Source organism: Stegostoma tigrinum, chromosome 14, assembly GCF_030684315.1.
Source record: "Stegostoma tigrinum isolate sSteTig4 chromosome 14, sSteTig4.hap1, whole genome shotgun sequence".
NCBI lineage: Eukaryota > Metazoa > Chordata > Chondrichthyes > Orectolobiformes > Stegostomatidae > Stegostoma > Stegostoma tigrinum.
This window is the reverse complement of record NC_081367.1, coordinates 54,350,039-54,376,453: the sequence shown is the minus strand read 5'-3', so window position 1 is coordinate 54,376,453 and position 26,415 is coordinate 54,350,039. Positions and strand designations below refer to the sequence as shown.

At 47.6% G+C, this 26,415-nt stretch overlaps 1 protein-coding gene across 5 annotated transcripts in view; it reads right to left on the bottom strand.

Annotated features, from left to right (window-relative positions):
- The window catches only part of lpp (LIM domain containing preferred translocation partner in lipoma), a 371,701-nt gene that overhangs the window by 297,185 nt on the left and 48,101 nt on the right, over window positions 1-26,415 (bottom strand). The window contains exon 1 of one of the 5 annotated variants that reach the window (XM_048542852.2): window positions 9,748-9,853. The exons of the other annotated variants lie outside the window; for them this stretch is intronic. Within the exon in view, the coding sequence (XP_048398809.2) occupies window positions 9,748-9,826 (79 nt within the window). The 5' untranslated portion in view covers window positions 9,827-9,853. Of the gene's footprint in view, window positions 1-9,747; window positions 9,854-26,415 lie in introns of those variants that run through there. 5 annotated transcript variants of the gene reach the window in all.

Genomic DNA, 26,415 nt, shown 5'->3' with positions numbered 1-26,415 from the left:
CTAGTGTCTCCAATCGTTTTTTGATGTCACTTGGAGTGAATCGAATTGGCTGAAGATTGGTATCTGTGACGCTGCGAACCACTGGAGAAAACTCAGATGGATCATCCACTTGGCACTTCTGGCTGAAGATTGCGAAAATGCTTCAACCTGTGAGTTGTTTGACTGTCCACCACCTTCACAACTGTGGTGGCAGAACTGAAGACCATGGATCTGTTCGATTGGTTGTGGGATTTCTTAGTGCAATCTATCACTTGCTGCTTATGCTGTTTAGCATGCAAGGAGTCCTGTTCGGCAGCTTCTTGAGATTGGCAGCTCATTTTTAGGTATGCTTAGTGAATGTCCTCCTGCTCTCTCCAATGAACAACGTTGATCCTCTGGCTTGTTGTCATTGGTTGAGTGTTGTTCATTCACAGGATGCGGGCAACACCAGGGAGGCCTGCATTGGTTTCCAATCCCTAAGTATCCTTGAAAGCAATTATCAGTGAAACATATTTATCAGGTAGACATGACACAGGAACATGGGACTTTGGAGCAGGACTAGGCTAGTTGTCCCCTCAAGCCTGTTCTATCATACAATGATATCACAGTTGATCTTGTTGTGCTCTCAGTTCCACTTTCCTGTCTGTCCATGCAGCTCGACTCACTTATTTATTAAATATCTGTCTATAGTATAACCATATGGGTTTCTTTTGACAGTCAGATTGGTTTCATACTCTAAATTCTACTGAAGTTCCACCAACTGCCACCGTGGGATTTGAACCCATGTGCCCTGATCTCTCGATTGCATATCTTGCAAGCTAATGATGATATAACTATCTCCTGCTCAGTCTTTCTGACTACTTTAAGTGATTCCAAATCTTACATCTTCAAGCAACGTGTTGATCACACATTATTATTCCACCTTCATTTCTAATTATATGCCCGCAAAATGCATTTGGACAATGTTTTGCATTCCAGGCACAGTTTAAACATGTTGTCGATTGTGTAAAAACTCAACTAACTTTCCAATGCCCTTAAGAGATGGAAACTTGCCACCCTTGGTTGGTCTGGCATTCACCTGAAATCACAATCCCATCATGAACCAATGCTCTCAAGGAAATTCACGTGAGGTAATAAATATGGCCTTACCCACAGTGCTCAAGTTCTAAACAGTACCTCTGCCGAGTAAAGAGAGGATCCTAGTTAACATCAAGAACAATTACAACTACTTGGGCCAGGTCATTTATTTCATTCAGATGCACAGTTGAACTTCACTGACCAGTGAAGCAAGCACGTTTCTGACTAGAGCACCAGTGAAGACAACTATCACTGATTCATTCATAGAGGTATGTGAGTGAATGGGCCTCAGGCTAAACATCTGGAAGTCCAATGTTCTCTACCAGCCTGCTGGTATTGCACTTCACTGCTCTTCAACTATCAAGATCCAAAGCATTACTGGACAATGTAGATCAATTACCTTTCACAAGATTCTCCATGGTAGACTGGTTAGGAAAGTTAGATCACATGGAATTCAGGGAGAGTTTGTCAAATGGATTATAACTGGCTTAACACTTGGAGACAGAGGGTGATGGTAGAGGGTTGTTTTTCAGACTGGAGGCCTGTGACCAGTGGTGTTCAGGAGGGATCTGTGCTGGGTCCACTGTTGTTGGTTATTTACATAAACAATTTGGATGAGAATTTCAGAGGAATGGTTGGTATGTTTGTGGATGACACCAAAATTGGTGGTGTAGTCGACAGTGAAGAAGGTTATCTAAGATTGCAAAAGGACATTAATCAATTGGGTCAATGAGCTGAGGAGTTGCTGATTGAGTTTAGTTTGGATAAGTACGAGGTGTTATATTTTGATAAAGTGAACGAGGGCAGTGCTCACATAGTTAATGGTAGGGTCCTAGGTGGTGTTGTAGAACAGAGAGATCAAGGGGTTCAGCTGCATGCTTCTTTAAAAGCTGCATCACAGGTAAACAGACTGGTTAAGAAGAAATTTAGCATGCTTGCCTTCATTGCTCAGACTACTGAGCATAGGAATTGAGATGTCACATTGAGATTGTAAAGGATGTTGCACAGGCCACTTTTGGAGTGCCGTGTACAGTGCTGAATACCCTGTCATAGGAAGGATATTATTAAATTTGAGAGGGTTCGGAAAAGATTTACCAGGATGCTGCCAGGAATGGAGGGCTTCAGTTATAAAAATAGGCTGGTTTGGCTTGGACTTTATTCACTGGAGCTTATGAGGTTGAGGGGGTGGCCTTATAGACATTTATAAAATCATGACGGGCATAGGTAAGGCAAATAGCAAATGTCTTTTCCAAGCGTGAGAAAGTTCAAAACTAGGAGGCATATTTTTAAGATGAGAGGAGAAGGGTTTAAAAGGCACCTGAGGGGCAACTTTTTCACACAGAGGGTGGTTCATGTGTGGAATGAGCTGCCAGAGGAAGTGGTAAATGCAGGTACAGTTACAACATAGTTTAGTTGAGAAATCTAATTGGTGCGGAAAGGAGGACCGAAGGGTCTGATTCCAAGTTGTATGACTCTATGACTTGATAATTCCTGTCCCTTGGAAACCTTCTCTCAGTGGAGTCAGACATCAACGAAATTCAACATTGCCTCTGTGTGTGCCAGCACAGCCTCTGCTGTCACAGAAACAGTGAAGACTTCAAATCCTAGCACCAAGCACATGGCCTACAGGACAGTGGCATTACCAGCCCGCCCATATACCTCAGTGATGTCGACAAAGTACAGTAAATGCCGCAATCCCCTTGTGAAGTATCACCAGAAGTGCTTCTGCAAATTCTGCAGATCACGTTAACTCAGTGGCAGGGTAGACACTTCAATACCAAAGTCCTCTGTCAGGCCAACATCCTGAGAATTGAGGCACTGGTCACTGTCTACCAGGAGTGCTAGGTGGGCCATATTTTTCAAATGGCAAGCAAAATGTCCATAGCAAGCTCTCTACTCTGAGCTTTGACATAGAAGGACAGAGAAAATACTTCAGGGGTATCATTAAAACATCCCTGAAAAGAAAACACCCCACCAATTCCTGGGAATCTGTTGTCCAGGGCTGCCCAAAATGGAGAATCAGCATTTCGAAAGCTGCCAGCCAACAGCTTTCACAGGTCCCGCTGAGGCCAAGCACTAACAGAAAACCTGAACGTCCCAACTACCTGCTTACTCAAACACTACCTCCCCACCTGTGGCAAGGTGTGCAGATCCACAATTGGACTTTTACATCACCTCAGAGACCACAACTTGACTGGAAGAAAGTCAACTTTGGTCTTGAGAGACAAAGAAGTGAAAATCAAGACCACATCACCCACCCTCCTGCAAAAATTCCATCCCCTATTCCCAATTCCACCGCCTCCGCCGCATCTGCTCCCACGATAAGACATTCCACTCCCGCACATCCCAGATGTCCAAGTTCTTTAAGAACCGCAACTTTCCCCCCACAGTGATTGAGAACGCCCTTGACCGCGTCTCCCGTATTTCCCGCAACATCCCTCACACCCCGCCCCCGCCACAACCGCCCCAAGAGGATCCCCCTCGTTCTCACACACCACCCTACCAACCTCCGGATACAACACATTATCCTCCGACACTTCCGCCATTTACAATCCGACCCCACCACCCAAGACATTTTTCCATCCCCTCCCCTGTCTGCTTTCCGGAGAGACCACTCTCTCCGTGACTCCCTTGTTCGCTCCACACTGCCCTCCAACCCCACCACACCCGGCACCTTCCCCTGCAACCGCAGGAAATGCTACACTTGTCCCCACACCTCCTCCCTCACCCCCATCCCAGGCCCCAAGATGACATTCCACATTAAGCAGAGGTTCACCTGCACATCTGCCAATGTGGTATACTGCATCCACTGTACCCGGTGCGGCTTCCTCTACATTGGGGAAACCAAGCGGAGGCTTGGGGGCCGCTTTGCAGAACACCTCCGCTCAGTTCGCAACAAACAACTGCACCTCCCAGTCACAAACCATTTCCACCCCCCCTCCCATTCTCTAGATGACATGTCCATCATGGGCCTCCTGCAGTGCCACAATGATGCCACCCGAAGGTTGCAGGAACAGCAACTCATATTCCGCCTGGGAACCCTGCAGCCATATGGTATCAATGTGGACTTCACCAGTTTCAAAATCTCCCCTTCCCCTACTGCATCCCTAAACCAGCCCAGTTCGTCCCCTCCCCCCACTGCACCACACAACCAGCCCAGCTCTTCCCCCCCACCCACTGCATTCCAAAACCAGTCCAACCTGTCTCTGCCTCCCTAACCGGTTCTTCCTCTCACCCATTCCTTCCTCCCACCCCAAGCCGCACCCCCAGCTACCTACTAACCTCATCCCACCTCCTTGACCTGTCCGTCTTCCCTGGACTGACCTATCCCCTCCCTACCTCCCCACCTACACTCTCTCCACCTATCTTCTTTACTCTCCATCTTCGGTCCGCCTCCCCCTCTCTCCCTATTTATTCCAGTTCCCTCTCCCCATCCCCCTCTCTGATGAAGGGTCTAGGCCCGAAACGTCAGCTTTTGTGCTCCTGAGATGCTGCTTGGCCTGCTGTGTTCATCCAGCCTCACATTTTATTATCTTGGAATTCTCCAGCATCTGCAGTTCCCATTATCTCTCTCTCTACCACATCTGTAAGCTTGCTCCTGAAGGGATCTCAGGGCCTGATGTTGGCAAGTGGAAGCTACCAAAGCAGTTGGCAATTGGCATACAAGTGGATCATCCATACTGACCTCCATGCCAACAGAAAGTTTAAGTATCGCAAGGAACAGGAGGCTCAATACCACGATTCAATGTGTTTATGTAACCCAAATCCCCAAACACCACCAATCCAACCAATGTCATGAGAGTTTACTCGAGCCACATAGATTAGACAGTGGATTTTCTTTTTCCTTCTAGCAGAGAAGGCTGAGGGGCTCCTGACTGAGGTCTACAAACTTATGAGGGTATGGATAGGTTGATAGGGAGAAACATTTCCCCTGACTAAACAGGTCAATAACCTGGGAACACAGTTTTTAAGATCTTAAAAAATAAGAACGGGATGTTTTTCAGCCCCTCGAGCCTGCTCTACTATTCTGTGGATCATGGCTGATCTGACATGATCATGGCTTTCCTGCCCTTTTCCCAGTAACCTTTGATTCCCCAACTGAGTATCTGTCTATCCCAGTCTTGAATGTATACAAGGACTCTATCCCCACAGCTCTCTGTGGTAAGAAGTTCCAAATACTCACGGCCCTCCTCATTTTAGTCTTAAATTTGTGCCCCTTTACTCTGAGACCATGCTCTCTGGTCCTAGACAATCTAATGTGGGAATACATCCTCTAAGCATTTGCCATGTCAAGCACCTTTCATTGGTATCACCTCATATTGTTCCAAATTCCAACGAGCCCCAACCTGTTTAACCTTTGCTCGTATGGCAATCCCTCCATACCAAGGGTCATCTTAGTAAACATTCTTTGTACTGCCTCCAATGAAGTAATATCTTTCCTTAAAAAAGGGAACTTAAACTGCTTACAGTGCCACTGCTGTGGTCTCTCAGCATCACCTGCTATAGTTGCAGCAAGACTTCCCTAATCGATACACCAATCCCCTTGAAATAAGCGCCAACATTCCATTAACCTTCCTGATTAACTGCAACATCTGTATGCTAGCTTTGTGTGTTTTGTGTCAAGTAGCACCACTCCCAAAATCCCTTTATGCTACAGCTTTCTGCAGTTTCTCTCCATTTAAATGATACTCTGCTCTTCTGTTTTGTTTAGTTTCCCACAGTATATTCCATTTGCCTAATGTCTGCCCACATACTTAAGCTACGTATATCTCTCTGCAAACTGTTAGCATCTCTCTCTTAACGTTTCCACCAATTTTTGTCTTGTCTGCAAATTTAGCTACAGTACTTTTGCTTTCGTTCCTCCACGGCATTACTATATATTGTAAACAGTTGTGGGCCCAAGCGCTGATCCACGTGGAACCCAAATGCTTCCAGGTCACCAAAAGTGAAAAAGAACCCCTTATCCGCTCTTGCTGTTTCCTGCCCATGCTTCACACTATTATCTCTGACTCCAGCATCGGCAGTTCTTACTAACTCTTACCTTATGACTGAACTTTTTATGAGGTACCTTTTTGCATGCCTTCTAGAAGTCCAAATACAACACATCGATTGGTTCCCCTCTCGCCACTCTGGTTGAAATTTTCTCAAAAATCTCTAATAAATTAGTCAGACATGATTTCACTTTCATGAAGCCATGCTGACCCTGCTTGGTTAGATTATGATTTTCCAGATCTATCACTTTACTTAATCATTAATTCCAACATGTTTCCAAAAATAGATGCTAGGCTAATCGGTCTACAGGTTTTTGCCATAGCATCCACAGAAACCCTATAGTGTGAAAACAGGCCATTCAGCCCACCAAGTCTACAATGAACCTCAGAACATCCCACTCAGACCTATCCCCCTCACAACCCACCTAATCTACACATCTCTGAATGCTATGGGCAATTTAGCATGGCCAATCTACCAAGCCTGCACATCTTTGGGCTGTAGGAGGAAACTGGAGCACCTGGAGGAAATCCACACAGACACAGGGGGAATGCACAAACTCCACATAGTTGTCCCAGGGTGAAATCAAACCCGGGCCCCTGGCAGTCAAGATAACCACTGAACCACTGTGCCTTCCTCCCTCTTTGAATCAGTGACCAGGAACAGGAAGTTTAGAGGCGATTAAGGAAAACATATTCAGCCAGAGGGTAGTGGGCATCTGGAACTCATTGCATAAAAGAGTGGTAATGGACAAGAACCTCAAGACATTCAAGAGCTTATTAGATGATCACTTGAAATGCCAAAGCATGTAAGTCTACAAGCTAAGTGCTAGCAAAATGGAACTAGAATTGATGGATGTTTGGTGACCAGTGGCACATGGTGAGCCAAAGGACTTCTTTCCATGCTGCAAAAATTTTGTGACTGTATCACATGATATGCTGCAGGGTAATTTTAGTAACAGCTCTTTCCTGATGGTCAATCTCTTGCCTGAAATTTGAGTTACAAGATTCCAAAAGTGTGGCTGGCATTTTGCAAATAGAAATTAAGTGATGAAGTCACCAGCACTTAGTAAGAAAGGTCAACTGAGCTGGAAGGTTCGTTTTCAGACTACTCAGACCGCTTGGCATCATGATAGCCCACAAACCCATCAACACACTAAAACAGCAGCTAATGAATCTAAAAGGCCCTATACAGACAATAAACAAAAGGAACGTCATCTACAAAATACCTTACAAGAACTGTGACAAACACTACATTGGACAAACAGGTAGAAAGCTAGCCACCAGGATACATGAACATCAACTAGCCACAAAACGACATGACCCACTATCACTAGTATCCTTACATACAGATGAAGAAGGACACCACTTTGATTGGGACAACACATCCATCCTAGGACAAGCCAAACAGAGACACGCACGAGAATTCCTAGAAGCATGGCATTCCAACCGAAACTCCATCAACAAACACATTGATTTGGAGCCAATCTACCATCCCCTGAGAAAAAGAACAGGAAATGACATCACCAACCCAAGGAAAGCTAAACAGATAAACAGAAAGAGGGACATAACACCAGCGCTTCATCGGAGGCTCATTGATGATGTTACCTAGAATGGTGATGAAACATCTGAAAACGAACCTTCCAGCTCAGCGAGCAAACTCACATCCAGAACCTCAACCTGAGCTACAAATCTTCTCAAAACTCGCTAAGAAAGGTCAACTTCAGTCAGAAAATGATTCAATATCCCAGTTAATTTTTGATCAGAAATTGATGCTGCAAGATCAATGTTGTGGAAATCCTGGCACCGTGTGATCTACAATCATTTTTTGATGTCCCTCTTATACATAGACAGCAGTTTCTAATCAATACATTCTGGTGTGAGACACAAAATAGTTAAGTTTCCAAGGTTTTGGAGTAGATCTGTAGCTCAGGTTGTGGGTGTTGAGGTTGGTTGGCTCGCCCAGCTCATTTTTTGTTCCGTAGATGTTTCGTTACGTGCTTGGTAACATCTTCAGTGCAGCCTCTGGTGAAGCGTCCGTGTGTTTTCCCACCTGGTTTTAAAACTCTGGGGTCCATTGCAATGGATTGCCTCACTTCCGGGTTTCCTCTGTCGTGGAATGTATATGGGTCAAGTTCAATGTGTTTATTAATAGCATGCTTCATGGAGTGCCATGTTTCCAGGAATTCGTGTGCTTGTCTCTGCCTAGCCTGTCCCAGGATCTTGGTGTTGACCCAGTCGAAGTCATAGTTCTCCTTGTCCATGTGGATTGAGATGAGTGAGTAAAGGTCATGTCTTTTTGTAGCCAGTTGGTGTTCATGTACTCTTGTTGTTAGTTTCCTTCCTGTTTGTCCGATGAAGTGTTTCTTGCAGTCTCTGCAGGGGATCTTGCAGATGACATTGGTCCTGTCCATGGCAGGGAGTGGGTCTTTTGTTCGGGTGAGCAGTTGTTGTAGGGTTGATGTGGGCTTGTGTGCCACTCTGATGCCCAGCGGTCGTAGAAGTCTTGTGGTGAGTTCTGACGTGTTCCTGATGTAGGGTAGTGTGATGAGTGTGTCAGGACATGTAGAATCTTTCTGATGCTGTTCCTGTAGGTATCTCCTGACCCAGTTCTTTGGATATTCATTATGCTTGAACACTTGGAAGAGGTATTCCTCCTCCCCTTGGCGTAGTTCCATGTTGCTGCAGTGTGTTGTTGCCCTTTATAAGTTAAATTTCCCCAAATTCACCTAATAGGACACTTCTTAATCTAATACGTTTATCTATTGGTCATCCTGCATAAAGCACGTGGCACAATGTAGCCATTCATCACGCTGCATTTTATTAGCAAAAGCAAACTGAATACATTCACGGTTTCAGATACAAATATTTTGCACACAATCGACTCTGGCATATTGTGAAAGCAATGTTTATTTTATTGTTGTCTGTATGAACACTGCATTTGTAACTTGACAAAGTGAACAAAGTCCCAGCAAGCGCAACATTTAATCATCTACCTGACTAACCAAACCAGCTCTGCAGAGATAGCAACAGATTCCAATCTTCTGGGGTGAGGCACAGAAGGTGGGAGCCAAGAATCCTTCACAAAACAGGACCTGTGGCTTCAGAGAGAAAGAGAGTGGACTAATTAAAGGACAGAATGAATGCAAGGGAGTAATAGGATTCATTTCCACACTAATCTACTGACCAAAAACTCGCAGTAAAACTTTAGAAAGTGCCAGAGATAGAGGCTTTAATCATTACTTGTAAACTGCCACAAGCTTGGTTTCCACAGTTAGATATACCAGTGAATGTTCACCAGCACCCAGCGAGAGCATTCAGGGGCAAACAAGACAAAGTGCTGGAGAAACTCACGAGGTCTGGCAGTATATGCGGAGTCAACAGAATAATGCTTTGACTCCAATAGGTCTCTTCTGCAGAACTGGAGACATTTCCAGTGTTTGCTTCAGATGTACAGCATCCACCATATTTTACTTTTATAACGTGAAGAAAAACTGGGCAGAGAAAGGGAGTGACGGCAGAGAAATGCAAACACAGTTTGCAGATCCTTCCCTACCCCACCCACCCCCCTATCACATACACTTCTTCCTATGGGCAAGACATCTCCCTTCTCATCACAGACACTCCTCTTACACTTCGATCAACTCTCTCTTTATGCCTCCCAGCTCTCACAAGTATCCCCATTTGTGGGCAGATCCCATACTTGCGCAGGGCCAACTCTTGCTTCCATCTTCCAGTGGGAACAGCGTACTATGTTCTTTCTCTGGGTGGGAAAAGTGCATTATTGAGCAAAAGATTAGCTGTAGCAAATCGTGCACTGCTGTGATATAAGCATTCATCTGTTTGCTTCAATTTTACACAAGAATGTGGGCTCTGTGAAGTGGCCCAGCCCAGATCCTAGGAGCAAGACTTGCTCAACTCCCAACAACAGGGCGTTGGGTTCACTCGGGTCGTCACACAAACTCTGTTAACCTCATTTGGAATCTTGCCAATTGTATTATTGGGCCGACAAACGGAATCTGCCGATGAAACACCCACCTCCACAACAAGCAAACCATCGTCCTCAGCATTTACTGTGGTGCTATTTGTGTTGTTATTGTGCAGGAACGTTATGGAAGGTGGAAACTGAAAAGGATCAGACGTATCGGGGCAAAGAAGCCGCGCTTCCAGCAGTTCCTTCTCCAGCTCCAGCGCAAATAAACAACAGCAGAGAGAACACTGAAGTTAGACGTTTTACAAGAAGAATTAAAAAAGAACTCTAACGATTCACAGAGTACATTCCAGGAATTTACAATTCATCAGTCTCCACATGGGCTGTGTAAAGGAGCCTTTGCACTCTGAGCACACCAGAGGAAATTGGTGCTCACACGTAGAATGGAATTCGGTAAAAAAAAAACCCTGAAAGCAGTGAGGAATAAATACCTTCAACTTCAAGATAAGGGGGAAAAATAAAATACAAATTTAAGAGATCTGGGACATTAGTCACGTGAGGGTGTATGAAATCTGAATTGTGCTGAGTTTGTGCTGTGCTCTCCCCTCCCATTTGCCTGTGTATTATCAGATTACACGCTGCCTGGGTGACTGCTGGTGTTTACAGTAATCTCTACTTTGCTGTACCTTTGTCGCCAAGGGCTGCTATTCCATTCACTTTATTGTGGCCTCCCGTGGCTTGCGCTTACAAGACTTAGCGTGCAACTCAAAGCAGAAAAGAAAATGCGTTTTGATTATTAACGTTTTTTAAATAGCCATTCAAGTGATTGCCCTCAACCTGAAACTGCATAAAAATATTTCTTCCGAGAAATTAATTTCTCAGAGCCCGGAGCTGTGTTACTCCGATGAGCGTTCGTTCACTTGTTTTTGCGTTGTAGGCTTTGCTAGTTCGGCCAGCATTTTGCTGCTCATCCCTCTGGATGGTCAGGCTTGCTCGGTCAGAGGGCAGTTAAGAGTCAAACACATTGCTGTAGTTCAGAAGTCACAGCTAAGCCAGACCAGATAATGGTGGCAGATTTTCTTTTCTAAAAGTGCTTTGGTAAACCAGATGTCCCAGTGTTCTGCAGTTTCATGATCACCTTTACTGTTACAAGATTTTAATTCCAGATTCATTAAATTAACTGAATTAAAATTCCACAGTTGCTGTGGTGGAATCATTGCTTATTATATAACGTGCACTTTCAGCCTCGGCCCATGTGTATTTGTGGTACACTCTGCGTTGTCTGACATAACCATATATCACTTTATACTAATCTGGGATCTGAGGACAGAGTTGCTGCATTCCTGTAGCCCACACATCTGCTGAATGCACAGAAAATTATCTTGTCCTAAAAAAAAAAGCAGCATTTTACAAAACAAATGGCCTTAACCATTGCATTTAAATTAATTTTACAGTGAGAACCAGCCATTGGATCAATTGGTTTATTCCAGACTTAATGCTGCACACAAGCCTCCTCCCAGCCCATTTGATCTCAGACTATCAGCATAGCATCTATCCTGTTTCCACTTATGCGCTTCCCAATATGTCCACATATTTAACCACCCCTTGTGCTGGTGAATTCTACACAATAATGTACCGGAACTGAGGAAAGGTAGGAACTTTTCTCTACACAGCAAGATCCCAACAAATGGCCACCCACAGCTCCAAAATGCAATGTAACTGGCTCCTTCACACCAGGCTGCTTGCTGTTGGACAGGTGCAGGGACCAGGGACCGAATATTAGAAACCAACATCTGATTATCAAGAGATAGTAGGAACTGCCAATGCTGGAGAATCTGAGATAACAAGGCGTTGAGCTGGATGGACACAGCAGGCCAAGCAGCATCAGAGGAGCAGGAAAGCTGATGTTTCTGTTCTGGACCCTTCTTCAGAAATGGAAAAGGGAAAGGGGATTCTGAAATAAATAGAGAGAGGGGGAGGCGGATGGAAGATGGATAAAGGAGCAGATAGGTGGAGAGGAGATGGATGGGTCAACCCCGCCATCCCCACCTCCTTGACCGTTCCTGCTCCTCTGATGCTGTTTGGCCTGCTGTGTTTATCCAGCTGCACACCTTGTTATCTGATTATCAAATGTGCCTTGTGAGGATGCAGAAACAAAACCTCCAAGGAAGGTGATGGATAACTCCAAAAAGAAAACCAGGTGAAATCTCAAAGGTCACTGAACCTCAAGTTACCATCAGTGAACATGCAATACATTCAGAGGCAATGCATTCCTGGTCCTATAATTTTCAGCTCACCACTCCAGCCAGAACCAGGGCAGAATAATTTTAAGATTGTATGCAGCAGTTTGAGATTTATTCACTTAAAGCATGAACAAAATTCTTCTTAGTCCTTGTTGATTAAAGATCCAGCTCACCATCCGAGGGGCTGGCAGCCTGTTTAGCATTACTGCAAATTGGATGAATGTGTTGGGGGGTTGACTCCAAAACCCTTCATCAGTGAAACTCATGACTCCAGATCATCACAAGAGGCTTCATTGTTGATGAGGCATTTTCATAAGCAGAGTCAGTGGGTGCACAGTAAGACAGAGAATCTCCTTCAGGCGTGTGGCTAAATTAAACTTACACAACAGGTTTCAAACCCAGGGGCTTGTGTGTGCGTGTCTGCTTTCTTTGCTGATTTACCCTGATCTTAAAATGTGCACAAGTTGCAAAACTTCCACATACACCACCCCGCAGGATAAACTATTATATCTAATTTGAGAGGGGGGCTGTGTGTGTGTTTTTTTTGTGGGAGGGGGTGATGAAGGGTGCAGAAATATCCAAGGCAGCTTTGATGAATCATTAATTTAGTTGGTTCAGATTACAGTCCCATGGTTGTAAGATCCAGTGACGAAAATAAAACCATAAATTAACCTTAATTGAAAAGCACAGAAGTTATGTTAAACTTGTACAGAACAGTGGTTGGACCACACTTACATTACTGTAAACACCTCTGGTCTCTACATTATATAGAATCACTGGAGGAGGTATCAAAATAACTTACTAGAATGATATCAGAATTATGAAGTTACAGATTCAGTCTCTCCTAGAAAAGACTGGTGAAGGTCTTTATAAAAGATGGGCTAAACATGGAAAGAAAATTATTTCACTTTGTAATAATATAAATAGGATTCCTAAATAAGAGAATCACAAATAGTATGTCAAATCACAAAATGGAACATGCAAGAGGCAAATATTGTCATGGCATTCAAGAGGAAGCTGAATAATCATGTTAGGAGAAAGGAATTGAAAGAGATGCTTTCAGGTGAGATAAAAAAGGATGGGAGGAGATTCATGCACAGAATCAACACGATCATTGCCGACTTGGGCTAAATGGCCCAATTCTGTGTGGTGAAAGGAAGTCCGATGGCTGGGAGCAAAGGAAATCTTCTCTCCATGTGGTGTGAAAGTTGAATGCTAGCACTCTTATTTAACTAGAAAACAAGCACGAACACGATACCCTAACGAGAACATGCAACTATTTGCTCTGCTTCTCTCAGGCATATTTCTGTGCAACTCTGCTCTATCTTTGAGGAGTTCCTACAGAGACGGTGAAACAAGTCTGAGCTGAACAGAGGGCTTTGTGTTTAGGTTCTCAACAGTGCTGTGAAGGGCCACTCCTGCTTCCATTAGTATGTATATCGACACAGTCAAGCACAGCACTAAAGTGCACCATGGGATCCGAGGTTCCAGGTCAAGCAGCCTGATGCTACAACAAATCACATCTAAATAGCATCTTCAACTAGATTAAATGCCCAGAGTGTTAACCATCAAAATTGAACAGTGAAGCACATGAGGAGCTATGAGATAAGGTTTGGCCAAAGAGTTAGGTTTGAGAGATTCCAGAGACTGGGTTATTAGAGTCATTCAGCATAGAAACATCCTCTTCTGCCCACCAAGCCTGTGCTGATAACAAACAACAAACTACATTACTCCCATTTACTGCATTTGGTCCATTGCTAGCTATACCCCAGCATTTTAAGCACTCATTCAGATGCTGCTTAAATGTTGTAAGACAACCTGCTTCCAACACCGTCTCGATGAAAAAGCTTTTCTCAGATCTCCTCTAAAGCGCTTGTTCTTTGTCTTAAACTTATGACCTCTAGTCTTAGAATGTGCCTTCCATGGGAAAGAGATTCTCACAATTTACTCTGTCTATGCCTCTTATAATTTCATACATTTCAAACAGATCCCCTCCTCCACCTCCTGTATTCCAACGAAAACAAAAAATACCCTCTCCAGTCTCTCCTCATGACTGAGACAATCTTCCCAGGCAACATCCCGGTGAATCGCCTCTGCACCCTCTCCAGTGCAATCACATCCTTCTGATAGTGCGATGGCAGGAACTGCACAGTATTTAATCTGTAGCCTAACCAATATTTACTAAAGCTGTAAAAAAACTTCCTCACTCCTATATTCGATACTCCAGCTAACAAAAGCAAGCACTCCATATGCCTTCTTCACCACCCTGTCTGCCTGTACTAACAGCATCAGATATCTATGGACACCAAGGTCCCTTTGTTCCTCAGTACTCCCTAGGGACCTAGCATTCATTATATAAATCCTTCCCTCATTAGTCCCTCGGCCCAAAATGCATCACCTTGCACTTAACGGGATTAAATTTCATTGCCATTGCTCTGCCCAATTTATCAGCTGATCAATATCAGACAGTAGCCTGAGACCAGCCTCTTCACTATCAACAAGACCACCAATCTGTGTCAAATTGAGAGTGTGTTAGGGACTGCTAGGTGAAAGAGATTGTGCAAGATACCACTGGTGGAGCAGCAAATATGGAGTACACTCGAGAAGCCAGGATTATAGAAGCACAGAGATATTGAAGGCTTGTAGGGCAGAATAATGATGATGATGCCATCGGTTTGTCTCGACAGAAGATGGACTGTGCCCATGTAGCTGTCTGTCTAACTGTCACTTCTGAATTGAACAGAATCGACACGGCTGTGGAGGCCAATTCAGGAGGGACAGTCCCACATTAAGCAGAGGTTCACCTGCACATCTGCCAATGTGGTATACTGCATCCATTGTACCCGGTGTGGCTTCCTGTACATCAGGGAAACCAAGCAGAGGCTTGGGGACCGCTTTGCAGAACACGTCCGCTCGGTTCGCAATAAACAACTGCATCTCCCAGTCGCAAACCATTTCCACTCCCCCTCCCATTCTTTCGACGACATGTCCATCATGGGCCTCCTGCAGTGCCACAGGGATGCCACCCGAAGGTTGCAGGAACAGCAACTCATATTCCGCTTGGGAACCCTGCAGCACAATGGTATCAATGTGGACTTCACCAGTTTCAAAATCTCCCCTACCCCCACCGCATCACACAACCAACCCAGCCTGTCTCTGCCTCCCGAACCCGTTCTTCCTCTCGACCATCCCTTCCTCCCACCTCAAGCCACACCTCCATTTCCTACCTACTAACCTCATCCCACCTCCTTGACCTGTCTGTCTTCCCTGGACTGACCGATCCCCTCCCTACTTCCCCACCTATACTCTCCTCTCCACCTATCTTCTTTCCTCTCCATCTTGGGTCTGCCTCCCCCTCTCTCCCTATTTATTCCAGAACCCTCTCCCCATCCCCCTCTCTGATGAAGGGTCTAGGCCCGAAACGTCAGCTTTTGTGCTCCTGAGGTGCTGCTTGGCCTGCTGTGTTCATCCAGCTTCACACTTTATTACCTCCCATCTACAGCTGGTCCAGTTGAACAGTCTTGCCCTGAGTCTGATTCTTTTTACTTTTGGCCATCTGGCCCTTTCTTCTGCTCTTTTTTTTGAAACCCTTCTCGATCTGTGGCATCCAATCACTTTACTTAGCAGCAAGGGTTTGTCACACATTGACTACAATCCTGGCCAATTTGACATCTCATTTGTAGGCATTGTTATATTGCAGGCACGACTGACCTGTTGATCTCATGCCAACAGCAAACTTAGCACAGTGCATATCTTTGGGAATGCTACATGAATAACAGCTGCAACAGAAGGGATCACATGCATAGGAAAGGAGAAGACCATGGCAGGACTTGAATAGAAGTATAAGAATTCAAAAAGAAAACACAAGGCATTGTTTAATCAGAACTAATTTAGGTCAGTGAGCACAGGGGATGATAGGGAACAGGGCTTACTACGAGACATAGGCAGTGGGTTTTTGGATGACCTCGAGGTAATGGAGGGTAGAATTTGGAAGACCAGCTAAGTAGAACTGGAATTGTCAAGTTCCGAAGTAACAAATGCATGGGTGAGAGTTTCAACAGCAGGTGTGATGACACAAACACAAATGAAGTTGCTGTTATGAAGGTGAATATAGGAGGTCTTTGGTAGTGGCAGAGATTTGTTGACATGAACAAGTGGCTGCGGGTTGTACACTAACTGGTTCAGTCACAGGCAACATGGGAACTGTCTCCAATGGTCTTAGTCGCCCTGTACTAAAGGAGGCTGGTGTACAGGGAACATTGTGTGACTACCTGGGGAGGCACAAGAACTGTAATGGTAATTAAGGTCAAACAGGTTGCTGACACTCCAATTAGCAGGTGACAGGGTATCACCATAAGAGGGTAGGATAGTTATGGGGCAAGAGGAGAATGAAGGAAACGTGACAATGTACGTGAAGGCAGCCTGATGTTGCAACTATCTTGGGTGGGATCATAGATGACAATTTAAGAACAGAATCTTTCTAACAGCTCCTATCCCCCAAGCATGTCCCAGTTCATACACGTTTATAAAAGATTCATCATTTGCAGAAATTTTAAATTGTATGCAACCAGACAACAATATGTACTACCCATGGGCAAATCCCAAAATAGAACAGGCTTGAAGATAATAAACGAATCCTGACGACACCCAGCACAGTATGAGGCCAATGATAGAAAGGTATGTTATTGACTGGAAAGTATTTCAGTGTGCTATGAGATTGTGAAAAACATCATGAAATTGCAACGGTAAGAGATAATGGGAACTGCAGATGCTGGAGAATCCGAGATAACAAAGTGTAGAGCTGGATGAACACAGCAGGCTAAGCAGCATCTAAGATGCTGCTTGGCCTCCTGTGTTCATCCAGCTCCACACTTTGTTATCATGGAATTGCAAGGCTTTCTTCCTGCCTTTAGATGCAGTATCCATCTACTTTGGAAGAATGGAAGGGTAAGGAATTACACTCAGTGCAAAATACCCCTCCCACACATATATAACACTTTAATGCTTCCTCCCACGTTTTCAATCCACTGAATCATCTGTTGCTTGCTTGTAGATCTGTGTCATGTAGCTGAACACACGTGGAGACTAATTCATTTCAATAAACATTTCTCCTAATCCTAATTCTCCTAAAAGTTAAACTGATTTGTTATGACTTAAAACAGAAGACTGTTCTGGAAGGCAGAGACAAAAAGGAGCTAGATAATTGGCAGAGGACTCAGCATTGGCTGGAGTGGGGTAATAACCCAATGAGATGATTGAAACTGAATTCAGTTCTTTAAAAAGTGTCAGGCTGAAAAGGTTGTCTCATTAAAAGCAATCACGAAACTCCTGGACCATTGTAAAAACATACATAATTCAGCAACATCCTTGAAGGGAATGGAATCTACTGTCCTTACTGGGTCTGAGCAACAGCAATGTCCCATCAAACACCATCAACCCACTAGCAGGTCACATCCAGCAGAGTGGCGGCACAGTGGCAGACAGTCAGAAGGGAGTAGGCCAGTGAATCATCAACATTGACTCTGAACCACATGAAGTCTCATGGCATCAGGTCAAACAAAGACAAGGAAACTTCCTGCTGATTACCATCAACATTGGAGCTGTCACTCCAATGGTTCATACACCATTGATGAATCAGTGCTTCCCCATGTTGAACAACATTTTGAGAAAGCAGCAAGACTGACAAGATTGCAGAATGCACTCTGGGTGGGGAATTCAATGTCCATTACCAAGGACACTTCAGCAGTACTACTACTGACTGAGCTGGTTCAGTCCTAGTGAACACAGATACTGGACTGCATCTGTGGCAGGTAGTGAGAGAACTAACATGAGCAAAAACGTATTTAACCTCATTCTCACCGATCTGCCTTGCATTGTAGCATATCTCCATTACAGTAGCAGTAGGAATGACTGCTGCATGGAGACAAAGTCCTATCTTCACGTTATTATAGCCTTACATTATGCCGTGTAGCATCGTCACAATGATAAATGAGATAGATTTTGAAGAGATCTAGCAACTGAAGACTGGAGATTCATGAAGCACTGTAGGTTGGCAGCAGAACTGTACTTCAACAGTGCTATGAGCCCTGACAGCATTCCTGCACTAAACACATGTGCTCCGAAACTTGCCGAACTAACCAAGTTATTCCAGTGCAGCTCCAACGCTGGTATCTACCTGACAATGTAGAAAATTGCCCAGATTTTTTCTGTACACAAAAAGCTTGACGAATGAACCCCAGCCAACAATGCCCCACCACCACGACCATCAGTCTAATCTCAATCATCAGTAAAGTGATTGAAGGTGTCATCAACATTGCTATCAAGCAGCACCTCCTCAGCAATAACCTGCTCAGCGATGCCCAGTTTGGGTTCTGCCAGGGCCACTCAGCTCCTGACCTCATCACAGCCTTGGTTCAAACATGGACTAAAGGGACAAATTCCAGAGGTGAGGTGACATCAAGGTGCCTCAAGGTGCCCTAGCAAAACTGGACACTTTAGGAATCAGAGGGAATATTCTCTCCTGGTTGGAGTCATACCTGATACAAAAGTAATTGGTTGTGTTAGACGTCAGTCTTTTCAGGAGTTCCTCAGGGTTGGATGCTAGGCCATCTTCAGCTGCTTTATAAATGACTTTACCTCCATCATAAGGTCAGAAGTGAGGGGGTTCACTGATATTTGTACAATGCTCAGCACCATTCATGACTCATCAGATATTGAAGCAGTCCATGTTCAAATGCAGTGATAACGGGAACTGCAGATACTGGAGAATCCAAGATAATAAAATGTGAGGCTGGATGAACACGGCAGGCCAAGCAGCATCTCAGGAGCACAAAAGCTGATGTTTCGGGCCTAGACCCTTCATCAGAGAGGGGGATGGGGTGAGGGTTCTGGAATAAATAGGGAGAGAAGGAGAGGCGGACCAAAGATGGGGAGAAAAGAAGATAGGTGGAGAGGAGAGTATAGGTGGGAGGTAGGGAGGGGTTAGGTCAGTCTAGTTCAAATGCAGCAAACTAGCACAACATCCAGGCTTGGGCTGACAAGTGGTCGATAAAATTTGCACTAGACAAGAGTCAGGCAATAGCTATCTTCAAAAACAGTGAATCTGACCAAGGTCCCTTGACATTTAACGACAGAACCATCTCTGAATCATTGTTACTTCGCGGAGATTAACACTGATCAGGAACCAAACTGAATTAGCCACACAAATGCAGTGGCTACATGAACAGGTCTGAGGCTAGGAATTCTGCACCAAGTAATTCACTTCCTGACTCCCCAAAGATTGTCCACATGGAAAGGCACAGTCAGGATTGTGATAGAAGATTACCCATTTGCCTGGATGAGCGCAGCTTCAAAAGCAAGTAAGAAGCTTGACACCAAGTGGGGCAGCATGGTGGCTCAGTGATTAGTACTGCTACCTCTCAGCACCAAGGACTCGCGTTCAAATTCACCCTCGGACAACTGTCTGTGCGGAGTTTGGATCTTCTGCCCCTCTCTGAATGCTCCAGTTTCCTCCTGTAGTCCAAAGATGTGCAGGTTAGCTGGATTGGCTGCGTTTAAATTGCCCAGAGTGTCCAGTGATGTGCAGGCTAGGTGGAGTAGCTGTGGGAAAGGCAGGGTTACCAGGACAGGGTGGGATGTTCTTTGGAGGATTGGTGTGTACCCGATGGGCTGAATGGCCTGCTTCTACTATGTACAGATTTTATGGCTCTATACGATCCCAATACAGTGCAGTCTACTTGACTGCACCACATCCAGTAATTCATTCCCTCCATCACAGATACAGCAGTGCACATCGTTGAAACACTGCAGATACCCACCAAGGCTCCCTAAACAAACGGCCCATTTGTCCTATTGAGGAAGCTCTGCTATTCAGTGAGATTGTGGCTGACCTGATCATTCTCAATGTGACAGTACTGCCTTTTCCTCCTCAGCATTAATTTCATTAATGATCAGAAATGTATCTATCTCAGCCTTGAATATACTTAGCAACACAGCCTGTACAGTTATCTGTGGTAAAGAATTTCACATATTTACTAAACTCAAAAACAAACAATTCCTCCTGAACTATATCCTAAATATGCAACCCTCACTCTGAGATTATGCTCTCCGGTCATAGGCTTTCCCATAAGGGATAACAGCCTCTGCATACCTACCCTATCAAGGCCACTGAGAATCTTGTATGTTGTAATAAGTTCTCAGTCACATAGACATACAGCACAAAACAGCCCCATCAGGTCATAAACTAATCCAACTTTCCAGCACCTACCCTATAGCCTTGAATGAGCACATCCATGTACCTTTTTAAAATTTTTGAGATTTCCCACCTCCACTACCCTCCCAGTCTGTGCATTCGAGTCCCACCTCCCTCTGAGTGCATTACCTCACACTTTTCAATCTTAAAATCCTTCTATCACTGATCTGACCATCTAACAAACCCATCTATGATCTTCTTGTAACTTCTTTCCTCACTATTAACCACCAGCATATCTTCATGCCATTTGCAAACTTACTTATCATTTCTCCCCCACGTTCTCATCTGCCCCATTTATATATGTCACTGACAATAAGGGATCCAGCAATGACCTCGATGGTACGGCACTGGACACCAGCCTCCTGTCGTATAAAAAACCTTCCACAACCAACCGCCATTTCCTAACCTTGAGTCAAATTTGGATCCATCTTGCCAAGTCTCCTCTCATCCTTCTAAACTCCGATGATTACAAGAATTGCTTCAACCTCTCCTCACAAGAAAATCCCTCCACATTCAAAATCAACATAGTGAACTTTTTATGGACTGTCTCCAATGCCAGCATGTCTTTCCTTAGATAAGGGAACCAAAGCTAACCGCAGCGTCCTCAGTGTCATACGTTTACTTCCCTCAACAAGTGATTAATGTATATTGTAAATAATTGTGGCCCCAGCCTGTAGCACTCCTCTAGTTACAGATTACCATCATGAAAATGCCCCCCATTCCAACTTTCTGCTTCCTATTAGTAAGCAATTCTCTATCCAAGCTAATTACTACCTCTGACAGTTCTTATCTTTTAAAGTAGCCTTGAGTGCAGTACCATATTGAATGCCTTTTGGAAATATAAATATATTGCATCTAATGGTTCCCCTTTATCTATCCTGCTTGCTACCTCCTTGAAAAACTCAAATACATTTTTCAAACTTCATGTCCCCTTCCTGAAGCTATGGTCACTCTACTTGATTTTGAGTTGCATTTCTAAATTATCTGCGATTACATAATTTATAATGGACTCTAACATTTTTTTCAATGTCAGATGTTAGCTGGTTTGAAGTTACCTTTTTCTGTCTCTCTTCCTTTTAGAATCAGTTTGTTACATTGCGAATTTTTCAATCCTCTGGGAATTTTACATAATATCAAATTTCTTGGAACGTTACTCTAATTTGTCCAATATCTCGTTGCTACTTCCTTTAAAATCTTAGGATGCCATCCATCAGGTCCAGCAGACTTATTGGCCATTAGCCTCATTAATTTCCCTGGTACTTTTTCTCTAGTGATAGTTACTCTGCTAATTTCCTTCCCCAACGTGAGCCCATTGATCACCTATTTTTGGCTTCTGAGTCAGCACCTTCCAAACCCACAATGTCTACCATCCAGAAGGAAAAAGGCAGCAGATACGTGATCACACACCATCTTGATGTGAAAATATATTGCCACTACTTCAGTGCTGTTGGGTCAAAATCCTGGAACAGCATTGTGGGTCTACCCACAATAAGTGGACTGCAGTCATTCAGGAAGGCAGCTCACCACCACCCTCTCAAGGGCAACTAGGGATGGGCAATAAATGCTGGCCCAGCCACCGATGGCCACACTCAGTGAAAAACATGTAAAATGAACATGGACTACACTCGAATACAACCTACAAATTCCTCTTGAAAAGTTTTGCCCACTTTTTTTTCATGAATTCACAATGTTTTCTTTCCCTCTGAATATGACACATTTTCCGAAGATTTGGATGTATTTGAGAAAGCTGTACCTTCAAGGTAAGATCTCCTCCATTTTCCAGACAGGGGCAGTGTCATTGTAAAATGTTCGACTTGTAAACAAATATTTGAGTACAGCAAGTCCAAAAGATTAGAGAGCAACAAAATAGCAGATTATGACCATGTGAGATCACAAGATGGCCTAGGTCTCTCTTGCATGCATCGCACATCAAGCAGAGTGCAACATACAAAGGGACAGAACGGAGAGGGGCAGAATCCATTGGGGCAGTTCTGTTCACAAATGAACTTGATGATTCAACATCATGCAGTGTTCCGCAATGTCCCATTGACCCTGCAGGAGGAGCTCTACACCTCTGCTCAAAACCAGCCAGAGTAAAGGCAAGCAGCAGGTGGGGGAAAGAGAGGGGAAGGCACAAAGTGGCAGGAAAGAGAGAGGAGGGGGAGAAGAGAGTGAGGGTGAGGGGGGATAGGGGAGTTTAGAGGGAATAGGAAAGGCAGAAGCAGAAGTCGATAGGGAGGACGAGGGGTGTAGAAGAGAGGGATGAAGCAAAGTGGGCACAGAAAAACAGAAGAAAGATGATAGAAAGAGAGAGGTGGGAAGACAAGGTGAGGGAAGTGAGGGGGAACAGAGCAGCGGGAGAAGGAAGGCACAGGGGGTGAGGGGGGGGCGCGGCGGGGGAGAGAGGGGGGCGCGACGGGGGGGGGGCGCGCGGCGGGGGAGAGAGGGGGGGCGCGGCCGTGGGAGAGAGGGGGGGCGCGGCGGGGGAGAGAGGGGGGCGCGGCGGGGGAGAGAGGGGGGCGCGGCGGGGGGAGAGAGGGGGGCGCGGCGGGGGGAGAGAGGGGGGCGCGGCGGGGGGAGAGAGGGGGGCGCGGCGGGGGAGAGAGGGGGGCGCGGCGGGGGAGAGAGGGGGGGGCGCGGCGGGGGAGAGAGGGGGGGCGCGGCGGGGGTGAGTGGGGGCGCGGTGGTGGGGGGGGGGCGCAGCGGGGGGAGAGAGGGGGGGCGCGGCGGGGGGAGGGGGGCGCGGCGGGGGGAGGGGGGGCGCGGCGGGGGGAGGGGGGGGCGCAGCGGTGGGGGGGGGGCGCAGCCGTGGGGGGGGGCGCGCGGCGGGGGAGAGAGGGGGGCGCGGCGGGGGAGAGAGGGGGGCGCGGCGGGGGAGAGAGGGGGGCTCGGCGGGGGGAGAGGGGGGCGCGGCGGGGGGAGAGGGGGGCGCGGCGGGGGGAGAGGGGGGCGCGGCGGGCGGAGAGGGGGGCGCAGCGGGCAGAGGGGGGGGCGCGGTGCTGGGAGGGGGGGCGCGGCGGGGGAGAGAAGGGGGCGCGGCAGGGGAGAGAGGGGGGCACGGCGGGGGGAGAGGGGGGCGCGGCAGGGGGAGAGGGGGGCGCGGCGGGGGGAGGGGGCGCGGCGGGGGGAGGGGGCGCGGCGGGGGGAGGGGGCGCGGCGGGGGGAGGGGGCGCGGCGGGGGGAGGGGGGTGGCGGGGGGAGGGGGCGTGGCGGGGGGAGGGGGCGTGGCGGGGCGGGGGGAGAGAGGGGTGGAGCGGCGGGGGAAGGAGGGGGGCGCGGCGGGGGGAAGGAGGGGGGCGCGGCGGAGGGAAGGAGGGGGCGCGGCGGGGGGAAGGAGGGGGGCACGGCGGGGGGAAGGAGGGGGGCACGGCGGGGGGAAGGAGGGGGGGCACGGTGGGGGGAGGGGGGGTGCGGCGGTGGGGGCACGGCGGGGGGAGGGGGGCACGGCGGGGGGGCATGGCGGGGGGCGGGGGGGCATGGCGGGGGGAGGGGGGGCGTGGCGGGGGGAGGGGGCGTGGCGGGGGGAGGGGGGGTGTGGCGGGGGGAGCGCGGGGAGAGAGAGGGGTGGTGCGGCAGGGGGAGAGAGGGGTGGAGGGGCGGGGGAAGAGAGGCGGGTCGCGGTGGGGCGCGGCGGGGCGGAGCGGCGGTGGGAGAGAGTGGTAGCGCGGCGGGGGGAGAGAGGGGTGGAGCAGTGGGGTTTGAGAGGGGGTATGTGGGGGATAGAGCAGGGCGTGGGGGTAAGAGGGTGAAGAGACAAGGGTGGGAGAGGGAGAAAGAGAAAGGTATGGGGAGAGAAGACGGGCGATGGAGAGGAGGAGTTGGGGTGGGGATTGGAGGAAGTGGGGTGGGGAGAGGAGGAGGTGGGGAGAGGAGGAAGTGGGGGAGAGCTGAGAGGGGTAGGAGGGGGACGGGAGGGGAGGAGGGTTTAGGGGAAGACTGATATGGACAGTGCAGGAAAGAGGGGAAATTTGGGGTGGGGGTGAGATGGGGCAAGAGCTGGGGCGTGGGAGACAGGGAGGGGTTGGGGGAGAGGGAGGGTTGAGAGAGAGGGGTTGGAGGTGAGAGTGAAGAGGTGCAGGCAATAGGTCATGGGGGTTAATAGATTGTGGGGGGGGGGAAGGGGGGAGCGCAGGTGCGGAGGGGGAGAAGGAGAAGGTTGGAGGAGAGTGTGGACAGAGAGGGGTGAGAGAGGGAAGGGAAGGGAAGGGGAGGGGAGGAAAGACCAGTGGGGGGAAGGTGGATGCGGAAGGAGCAAAGAGAGGAGACAGATGAGGTGGGGGAGGGGGATGAGATTGTGGAGAGCTAGGGGAAGGAAGGGTGGGGGGGGAAGGAGGGGTGGGGGGGGAGAAGGAGGGGTGGGGGGGGAGAAGGAGGGGTGGGGGGGGAGAAGGAGGGGTGGGAGGATAGGGCAAGGGAGTTGGGGGATAGGGCTGGGAGATGGATGGGTTGTGGGAGAGATTGGCTGAGGGAGGGCGGAGAGAGGGAGGGGTGGTGGAGATATTGAGCGGGGAGAGATGTTGCGGGGGCAAGAGATGTGGGTAGAAAGCAATGGGGGAAATGGAGAGGGCAAGAGGGTGAGGGAGGAGTGGGACAGACCGGGGGGGGGGGGGAGAGAATGGTGCAAGGGGAGAGTTTGTTGGGAGGGTAGAGAGATTGTGGTGGCGGGGGGAGAGAGAGAGAGAGAGAAAGATTGTCTGGGGTTGGAGGAGCGAGACTGTCGGGGGGGAGAGGAGAGAGATTGTCGGGGGGGGGAGGAGAGAGATTGTCGGGGGTGGAGGAGAGAGATTGTCGGGGGTGGAGGAGAGAGATTGTCGGTGGCCGGGAGGAGAGAGATTGTCGGTGGGGGGGAGGAGAGAGATTGTCGGTGGGGGGGGGAGGAGAGAGATTGTCGGTGGGGGGGAGGAGAGAGATTGTCGGGGGGGGAGGAGAGAGATTGTCGGGGGGGAGGAGAGAGATTGTTGCGGGGGGGAGGAGAGAGATTGTCGGTGGGGGAGGAGAGAGATTGTCGAAGTGGGTAGAGATTGTCGAGGGACGTAGAGATTGTCGGAGGCGTTGGGAGAGAGATTGTGGGGAGGGCGAGGGGAGACAAATTCTGGGTGGGGAAGAAGATTGGGTGCGGGGGGGAGGGAGAAATTGTTGGAGAGCACAGGGTGAGAGACAGCAGGGCAGAGAGTTGGGAGGGCAGGGAGGGAGGAATGAGAGGGGAATGACAGAAAGGGAGAGGTTGGAGAGAGGGTGCAGTATGAGGCTGGGTAAAGTGGCGGCAGGTGAGAGAAGGGTGGTGGGAAAAGGATGAGTTGGAAGAGATAGGGGAAAGAGGGAGCGGAGGGGAGTGCATGGTGGAGGAGGAGATTATGAGGTTGGAGTGAAGAGGGTTAGAGGGGGAGAGGGGAGGAGGGAGGTGAAAGTGTAGAGAGGTTTGGGCAAGCGAGGGAGAGGGAAGGGAGGATGAGAAAGAGGTGGAGGTGGCGAGAGAGGGGGGTTGGAAGAGGGTGTGGGAAGAGGGAGAGGAGGGGAGTGTGTTGAGAAGGAAGAGAAGATTGAGAACGTGGAGCAAGAGGGGAGAGAGAAGGAAGCAGAGGGAGATATTTCTAGGACTAGCTGGTAAACAGGGCAGAAACAATGTCAACAACTAACTTGAATTTCAAAAACATAGTTACGATGTACAAATATCTGAACCCTGAGTTCTGGGAGTAATTGTACACTCAATGCTGCCCCAAGCTAATCCCGCAGACTCCAGACATTATAGCAAGTTGTGCCGAGCTTCATTCCTTTAAATGTACCTTCTCGAGTATCTGATGAACTGAGTTTCAGTGGTTACATGGATTTGAAGGATATGGTTACAAGGACTGAGGTTATATTACACTTGTAAATACTCACGTGCAAGAGGCAATAGCCTGTCACGAAACAAACTGAGCTTTAATTATCGTGCAAATCCACCAAACA